Consider the following 9,194-nt stretch of genomic DNA (forward strand, 5'->3'; position numbering starts at 1 on the left):
GGGAGTACGATGGATATAAATTGGTTTGGTATGGTCCAAACTTTACACATGACAAAGTATTTAAAACATAAAATTACAACAGGCTTCACCTACCATCTCCAGAAGCACACTTTGCTATTGAAAGATACAAATAATATTAATTAGCTACTTTATATTACACACACTGTATTCATTTGCTGAAATAAAAATATAGTATTTAATAGACAGCAAGTCAAGTTGGTATTCCTCACATTCATCATATTGTTCCACCATGGCTGGACCACACTTGCCAGCGGTATAAACCTGCCCTCCATCAAAAGCTACTGCATCAACTTTGTTACGCTGCAAAGACAAAGTGTGAAGAGGAGAGATGACTGTGCTTGTTTCAGTTAAACTTATGGTGGGAAACCATGTCCCACACATATGAGCCCACAGTACCAGGATCTTGCGTAAGCACTCGTCAGCATTTTGGGCATTTGTGCACACGATCTTGGCATTGCCTTGATCATCCACTGTGTTGATCGACCACGCATCACACTTGACTGTTTCGGCATGGCCCACAGTACACCACTTAATGGCACCCAGACTACTGTCTGTGCTGATCTCTGAAGAAGAAAGCAAAACAGCTATAACCCCACCATTCACTGTATCATAAATGAGGGTATAGAATAGAAAACACTAAGTTGTCGTTTATTTATTTGTATGATAGGCCTCAACTTTCTTTAGAGACCTGATTGTGGACATGTACTCTGCTCCGAGATATGAAAAAGAGTCAGTGGTCTCAGACAGCGGCACCAGCTTTTTGGTCGAGTCTTTGAACATAAGGTATTTTGCAATGTAGCCCTCAGAGGAGAAGAGATTATAACCCTGTGGAGCACAAAGTTAGTCACCATCAAATTCTCCTTGCCACGGTCGTTGCCACGGTCGCCCTTGGCTTGCTCACTGGGGGCTTGTACTTGGACACTTGTAAAGCTGCTTTGTGACAACAACTGTTGTAAAAAGCATTATATAAATACAATTTGATCTTGGTCACAACCATCTAATTAATTACAGCTAAATTACAAATGCAACCTTAATTAACAAGCAAAACAGAATAAACGCAGGCGGCTCTGCAGAATTGGAGACAGCCCCTCCCCTTCGTGGGGGAGTGGCCTAGCGTGTGGCGTAGACGCTCACCCTTTGTGGTATTGCTCCGTGGGCAGGATGCTCTTGCTCACGAGCCTGTGCAGCAGCTGGTCCATGTGCCCCCTGGCGATGGTGCTACGCTCCAGCGTGGACTCCACCACGTTTCGCACAAACACGAAGAGCAGAGACTGGCTGTTCAGCTCCTGCACGCACTGCACCGCCTCCTGCAGGACACGGAAGGAAATGTCAGCCACGCACGAACAGCACGGGGTGGTCATAAGAGTTGTACTAGTTCGGCTAACCATTTATTCTGTCCAAATGCAATTGCATAAAATAAGCCCGATGGGACATAATTTCAGTTTAATCCTCAACTCTGCATCTGATTTACACTTTCACAATATATTTTTAATCTCAGATTGAATGTTGGGACGTCTACACAGAATAACTGGAGAGCCAAATCACCACTGGAGCTCATCCCACTTTTTCCTCAAATGTTTCTGCTGAAGTTTTAACCAGATTGTTCCATACATCATCTATGCTGACAAATAAGGTTGCGAGGCCCCCATGGGAAAGAGGAATCCTGCAGGATTGAGAACTTACTGAAACACTCCAGAGACAAAACTGCTCCATGCACATCAGTTCAAACTGACAACACTGTGCTGACATTTACCTTCAGGTCATTGATGTGGAGGTATTCCTCAATGATGGCTACGGACTTCTTTTCTATCTAACTCCTCTTCACTCAGAGTTGGTTTGGCTGGGGCAGGAGGTGGTATTGGAGCGGTCTCACGCTTCACTGTGGAACAGAACAACAAATTAACATATGGAAACAACTGAGACCAGGATATCTGTCATGGACCCCGAGAGTAGTTTGCACAACCTTCACCTCAACCTTGTATATACTGCTCCACTGTTCCATAATCGGTGCTTTCTTGCCTGATGTCTTGGATCATAACGCACGATACTCAAATTAGTGCTAGTATACATTTTTAGGTTGAATGTTTCAGACCTCACAGAAGTGTCAGTAAAAGAATAAAGTACTTTGGGGGCAGTCATGGCCTGGTGGTAGGGAAATGGTCTTGTGACCGGAGGGTCGTGAATTCGATTCCCAGACCTGAGGTGCCCTTGAGCAAGGCACCTAACCCCAACTGCTCCCTGGGCACCGGGCTGCCCACCGCTCTGGGCACGTGTGCACCACAGCCCCCTAGTAATCACTGGTGTGTGTGTGTGTGTTAACTGCACAGATGGGTAAAAAGCGGAGGACAAATTTCGATTGTGGTGTAAAAAAAAAAATCACAATTGACAAAATATGGCACATTTACAGTTTTACATTTTATTTATAGAAAGTAAAAGATTGCTACTGATGCAGACAAAACTGTCACCATCAGTGCTTCAAACACACAGGGGAAAGCTCCTCCCACCACCCCATCGCCTCTGATGGCCCCTCCCACCACACATCCCCTAGCTCCTCCTCTCACCCGATCGCCTCTGATGGCCCCTCCCACCTCACATCCCCTAGCTCCTCCTCTCACCCCATCGCCTCTGATGGCCCCTCTCACCACACATCCCCTGGCTCCTCCCACCAGCCCATCGCCTTTGATGGCCCCTCCCACTACACATCCCCTAGCTCCACCCACCACCCCATTGCCTCTGATGGCCCCTCCCACCACACATCCCCTAGCTCCACCCACCACCCCATCGCCTCTGATGGCCCCTCCCACCACACATCCCCTAACTCCTCCTCTCACCCCATCGCTTCTGATGGCCCCTCCCACCACACATCCCCTGTCTCCTCCCCTCACCCATTTCCTTGCCCATGGCCTGGTCACGGCTGCCCCTCTCTCGGCTGCCCCAGTGACGGCTGCCCCGGTCCTCTGTCATGCTGGCAACACGACGCACGTTGTCCACAGCACCGCGTCCTTCGCCTCCTCGGGCAGGATCATCACTCTCTCTGCTGAAGTTGCGCTTGGTGACTGCCGAGCGGTTCCTGTCCAGGACCTTCTCTCTGTCTTCACGGCTGTCTCGCCGATCGAAACGCTCAGATTGTTCGCGGTCAGCACGCTCCTTGCTGGGGCTGCTTCTGTAAAAAAATTAATAAAATACTTGAGCACCATTTGGTCCTCCAACATCTCTCCCTGTGCCTCAGTGTCGGTCGGTGGCTCAGACACTCTGCAATGAATAGGTCATCTGTGAACCGCAAAGCCAGTTGAAGTTCCTGCAAGAGGGTTTACAACGAGAACAAATGGTTTTCCTGATACTTGCCTGTGAGACACCCTGCGGTCAGCGTCCAGAGAGGAAGAAGTGGACAAAGGTCCTGACTGTTGAAGGGCCGGAAAGTGGTCGAGTGTGCTGGTGGCGGGTCGGCCAGATTCTTGAAAGAAGAGAGCACCAAATGAGAACCAAGGCAAATCACCCAGTACAGGACCTTCTAGTTGACAACTGCAATGCTTGGCAATGATCAATATGCTGCAATCATCTTAGAGGTCAGTGGGAGGCCAAGCAGGTGCTAGCGTAGTACCCTTACCCTGTTCTCCGCTGGGCTTGGCTCCAGACCCACCACTGCTGCTTTTGCCATAGCTGCCCCGTGATCCCTTCCCTACTGTGACGAGCAGCTGCTTGATGTAGCCCATAGCCCAGGGCTGTGGAATGAGAGCAGCAAATCATGCAAAGAGAATGTACATTTGAACAAAATACGCCTTAAAATTATGATTTCAAGTTGGTCCTTTGGGATCCACCAATCACATCTATAAAGTGATATGGTAACACCCTGCTGTCAACTCAGTAACTCAGTGATGCCTCACCAAGGGAAGGGCGTCTTTGTTTTTAGGATGGGGGATCTGTAATCCAGCACAGTCAGCAGAAACGGACAAATTCTCTAGCCCGCCGTACCCTGTTGATCTTGCTGCGGCGACTGGTGTCGATGGGTTGCGTCTTGGTTGTGATGGGCACCGTGTTGGAGCCCTCGTCCTGAGGCTGGGTGGTGTGGCACCCGGACAGGTGGGACCCATCTTGGCCGTCGCGCCCCTGACTGGAGTCCTTCTTCGACAGCATGGGCACCGTGTTGGAGCCCTCGTCCTGAGGCTGGGTGGTGCGGCCCCCGGACAGGTGGGACCCATCTTGGCCGTCGCGCCCCTGACTGGAGTCCTTCTTCGACAGCATGGGCACCGTGTTGGAGCCCTCGTCCTGAGGCTGGGTGGTGTGGCCCCCGGACAGGTGGGACCCATCTTGGCCGTCGCGCCCCTGACTGGAGTCCTTCTTCGACAGCATGGGCACCGTGTTGGAGCCCTCGTCCTGAGGCTGGGTGGTGCGGCCCCCGGACAGGTGGGACCCATCTTGGCCGTCGCGCCCCTGACTGGAGTCCTTCGACAGCAGCTGCTGCTGCATCTCGATCTGGTCCCTGTGCTCCTCCAACTCAGCATCCTTATGGATCTGGTCGGTTGTTTTGGGGCCCTGGTCACCCCTGCGCGGGACCCAGTTATTCTACCATAGCAGGAGAGAGAGGAGCGCATTCAACATGGCAGCCACCTTGTCGGTATGGGCAATTGGGAAAAACAAAATTGCAAAGGGAAGGTACTTCTCTAGCGTTTTTGGGCTGATTAACGAAGACCTCTGGCTCGGGAACAGGAGCTGACCCCGGGGCTTCGGCAGAAGTGGCATCGGCGCAAGTTCCCTCTACGGCATAGCCACATGAAATTAAGAAACAAAACATTTACCTGGTCGAATCACTACAGTAGATGTAGGAGGCATGCTCTCACCATTCGTTTGGACTTGACCTCCCGCCTCTGCAACTCCAGTCTGAGGGAAGGATTTTGGAACATTGTCATCATGCTTGATACAATTTTGGTCCAATATAAGGCATTCTCAAACATGCAACTTTTTCAGCTCCTCACCAGCTTGCGCTCTCTCTTGTGCTGGGGCGGGGCGTGCTGAGGGGGGGGGCCTGCTGCTCCTGGGCAGAGCTCCACATGTCAGATGTAGGGTAATACAGCACACCTGGAGGAGGAGACAATGCACAATCAGATAACATCTTAGGCTCCGCCCCAATGTGGAGAGGGAAAGGAAGTGTTTTTTTTCTCCTTCATTTCCACTGGCCATTTAACATTTAACTTAAGTCCACAATGCAGGGTTGCCCAGTTGCAGTATGGGTTTATTCAAAAGTCTTTAAATCTCAAAATGTTGCCACCAAACGTAAAGGTACGCTCCCACCTACACCGTGGGTTCATCCACATGCAAGCAGCAAAGTTAAACGATTAGGAGCTTGACTGGGTCAAACTAAAGCAGAACAAACCCACGGCAAAGCGAACAGACCAGACTCAACATGCTGCTCTGCATTAAAGTCCATCTCTATTGCTGTATTTGACAAAACTGCATTGCCTCATGGACCTGGGAATTAGTAGAAGGCTGCCATTGAGACCCATGGCAGCAAATGACAAGTGCATGCTCCAGAATATTTTTTTTCCCCTCCTTTTTTTCACAAAAGGCACCAAGGTTGCGATGCATGAGGACAAAGCAGCAAACACAGGCAGCCCTGCCTACCAGACTCACCGGGGTCGCCCTGAGAGGGGAGAGGGGTGGCGTGCAGAGAGAGACGGCCGTTCTCCCGGCCTGATCCTCTCCCCCCACCCCCTCGCCTCTCTCTCGCTGCCAGTGAGGCCTCTGAATTCAGTCCGGGTGAGGGGGGGGGGACAAAGAAGGAGAGAGAGAGAGAGAGAGAGAGAGAGAGAGAGAGAGAAGTAGGTGAATGACGAGATCCAGCACGAAGCTAATGTTATAAAGCACAATGGGGTTACAAAATCAGCAAAGAGAGAAGAGACAAAGAGGGAGACAGGTATTTGTCCTTTTAAAAAAAAAGTTAGAAAAAGAGGGACAATTAAATGGACACAAACCAGACGTGGAGGACAATCACTGGGGTGAAAAAACAGGGAGAGTGAGTGTGGTGTTTAAAGAGCCTCTCCTCACCGTACGCAGAGCTGCTGTCATCATATGTGACGTAGTAAGGTTCGCTGGCCACAGGAAACTCCTGGGCTGATGGCACATATGGAGGGCAGTACTACAACACACGCACACAGAGCAAAGGACAAACAGTTGGTCATCAGTTTCAGAAACAGCAAGCCATCATTTCAGCTCGGAGACACCAGAGGTCACATTAAAATTCCCAATAACTTCAGACTAAAAACCTCATGGCCCTCCTACACATCAAACATACTACAAAAACAATGTTGTGCGTTTATTCACGTGGATACCATCACTGTGTCCCAAGCAGAACCTCAACGGCACTGGAGCATTACCTGTCCAGGTGGGAGAAAGTAGGCCAGAGAGTTATAGACGTCCAGGTGTTGCTGAGGGATCATCACCACCTGGGAGTTCTGAAAGACATCAGTGGGCTGAATGGTGTAGGCCATACTGCTGGATGGCACCCGCAGGGCACCGCTGGGCAGACTGGACCGGTTGGGGTAGAACGGCTGCAGGAGGAAAAGAATAGGGAGTTTCAGGATGTGGCGACATGCACAAGGCCGAACTTTAGCCCCAAGGTGGAAAACTTCCTTCCTTGCATGGCCATAGTCATATCCACCACCACCCCACCCACCACAAAGGAACCAATTCTGCCATGTGTCAACAATGTGGGAAGAAGTCATGTTTCAACAACAGTGAGATGCAGTGCAACTGACAAATTTGCCACATTTAAATCAGCAGTTCTTCCTAGACACTCGAAACAAGCTCCACTTTAAGCCACGCCCCACACCTAATGTCATTAGTTTTGTCATCATAATCTACATGTACTTTGAAGTTTGTCATTAAGCAGGGGGAAAAAAGAGCAAAAACCAACAAAGGGTGTTTTGCACAGCACTGCCTCCTCATCTGCACCTCAGCACACTACAAGCAGCAATTGGTTTAACCTTCAAGCTCTGGTCACAAATTGGTTTGACCTGGCTGACAATAAATGAGACACTCAGTATATGAAAAACACAAGAACGCTAAAATATTGAGACATCTGGTTGCTATAAGGTTTCCACTGTATAAAACTTACATAGCCTTTTAATTCACACAAGTGCAATAATGTTAATTCTACTCAGAAATATACTTTCAGCAAGACCCTGGGTTCGTTGCACCAAAGTAACACACATTATTTCAGCAATTCCTGTGCAAAAACAATTTTGTTTCGTCATCATGGCATACTGTCAGAACCTAAGGCCTGTATCATTAGCCATTTCAACTGCAGAACAAAAAGTCCTTGATTACACGACAACTGTGTGGCAGTTACGCCAGAGAGCTGTAGAGCATCAGGGAATGCAGAGAAGACGCAGAACAGCTGTACGGAGCATCACACTGGTTTGACACTGCAGAAATAAGAAGAGTTGGAGGGAGGGAGAGAGAGGCAGTTACCTGCAGTGACCTGAATCCACCCTTCAGGCGCACCACACACAGCAGAGAGGGAGCAGAGAGAGGAGAGACAACACACCAGAGAGAGCGGGAGCGGGTCGGAGAGACAGAAGGACATGAAGCAGCAGTTAATCAGTTAGCAATCAGGCACAAACAAAGCAGACATCTGCATGCATCTGGACTGGGGGCTACTCAGGTTCATAATCAATATACTTATATATTTCATACTTAACTGTTCACAGTCCAGGGTTTCTTCTACCTTGTAAGATCTTCAATTACCCCCGTCAGTTATCAAATATTTCTGAATGCTATTTCAAAGATAGAAAAACGAGTTTACAAACCACCGTTATTCTAAGTTTAAAAAACTAACTAAAAACAGAGGCAGCATGATCAAAGATGATAGAAATATACATGATTTTTTAAAAACTATTGAAATGTTTTAAATTTAAAAGCTTTGCACTTAAAGCAATGAACTGTGAACGCTCAAATAAGAACGACTGCACGTGAATATGAACATTTGGCACTAATCCGCAATATCGAACAAATGTACAGCAGCAATAGCTTTAAATTGATTTCTTTAAGTTCATGCATTAAGAATCAAAGTAAAGATATCGAGTCGCAGGGTTGCCAACTCTCACGCATTGAGCGTGAGACACACGCATTTGACCGTCTTCACACGCTCACACGCCACACATCCAATATCTCACGCCGAAAAAAAAATCTACGTTATTTACCTCTGATCTGGCGCCAACCACTGGCGATCGATCGATCGCGATATAAAACTTAATTTGTGTCCATTTTACACCCCGCCCGGTTACACCCCCCCCCCATTTACGTTCGCCACTCCCTCCAGGTTCAAATCTCAAAATTGAAATGTTGGCAGTTCTAAACCGCCATCATAGAATCTGTTGTCACCATGTTCATTACAATGTGGGGCAGCTATGTCACCAAGCATGACATGGCATAGTCTTATTTCCCATTGACTAATGCAATCCACAAAAATCCAGTCAGGAACAGGAAAATGGTGACCATTGTAATGATTTAAAGAGAATCTGCAGACAAACGTATGATCAATTATTTATGTTCTTATTATGTAATGTACTTTGAATCTCCTCTGGGTATGTTGTACAAATAAATGACTTCAGTCAATCAGTGTAGTGTAGATGCAAACAGAGCTCTAACAGTACTAGAGTACTATATAAGCTTGGTTTCGGTTACTCCCTGTCGCATGGGGACATAACTTTTACAACCATTATGTTTTTGTTTCTTATGGTCGTGATGATTTACACGCAGAAATTTCAGCCCAGGCTCGTTTAATTCATAAAATGAGACAGCAACCGTAACGTGCCCCCTGGTGGCAGAAATACCGCATTGCAGCTCCAGCCACTTTCATTAGGCCAGAAGTTGTCGTGTACGTATATGTTGGTTTGTGGGCTTTTGCGCGTATGTCAAAGCATGAGAAATCTGATTTGGCAGTTGACTTAACGGGAGCTTTGTTTAGAGATCAAACAGCATCGCAGTTCCCGGAAACATTTCCAAATCACTGAAAGAGAACTATGAACGGACGTTGTGTAGTCATTTTAAATACTCAAATCACTTGTTGTAAATTAAAATACTCGAATAATTTTGCTGAATGATTCATGGTACCTGATATTCAAATATAACAAACAGAACAATACGTATGTGTACTGTTTAAGTCTACACCACTG

General features: G+C 47.8%; 1 protein-coding gene across 1 annotated transcript; it reads right to left on the minus strand.

Moving 5' to 3' along the window:
- Positions 1–93: 93 nt before the first annotated feature.
- On the minus strand, positions 94–7,795 carry LOC143528082 (eukaryotic translation initiation factor 4 gamma 1-like). Its single transcript, XM_077023591.1, has 15 exons — positions 7,719–7,795; positions 6,393–6,566; positions 6,064–6,154; positions 5,650–5,760; positions 4,995–5,097; positions 4,860–4,899; positions 4,679–4,776; positions 3,994–4,584; positions 3,629–3,743; positions 3,367–3,475; positions 2,907–3,184; positions 1,775–1,900; positions 1,156–1,328; positions 231–321; positions 94–114 (listed from the first exon to the last, which is right to left on the minus strand). Exons 8-12 carry the CDS (start codon positions 4,486–4,488, stop codon positions 1,803–1,805), a joined length of 1,095 nt encoding a protein of 364 aa, XP_076879706.1. The 5' UTR covers positions 4,489–4,584; positions 4,679–4,776; positions 4,860–4,899; positions 4,995–5,097; positions 5,650–5,760; positions 6,064–6,154; positions 6,393–6,566; positions 7,719–7,795; the 3' UTR covers positions 94–114; positions 231–321; positions 1,156–1,328; positions 1,775–1,802.
- Positions 7,796–9,194: the final 1,399 nt, after the last annotated feature.

This window comes from Brachyhypopomus gauderio, chromosome 12 (assembly GCF_052324685.1).
Source record: "Brachyhypopomus gauderio isolate BG-103 chromosome 12, BGAUD_0.2, whole genome shotgun sequence".
NCBI classification, from domain to species: Eukaryota; Metazoa; Chordata; class Actinopteri; order Gymnotiformes; family Hypopomidae; genus Brachyhypopomus; species Brachyhypopomus gauderio.

Excerpts from the sequence above, each read along its gene's own strand:
- LOC143528082 (XM_077023591.1), bottom strand. The coding sequence starts at position 4,488 with ATGCAGCAGCAGCTGCTGTCGAAGGACTCCAGTCAGGGGCGCGACGGC. Across the intron at positions 3,744-3,993 it reads GCCGCAGCAAGATCAACAGG|CCCTGGGCTATGGGCTACAT; the intron begins GTACGGCGGGCT and ends CTCATTCCACAG. Across the intron at positions 3,185-3,366 it reads GACCGCAGGGTGTCTCACAG|AAGCAGCCCCAGCAAGGAGC; the intron begins GCAAGTATCAGG and ends ATTTTTTTACAG.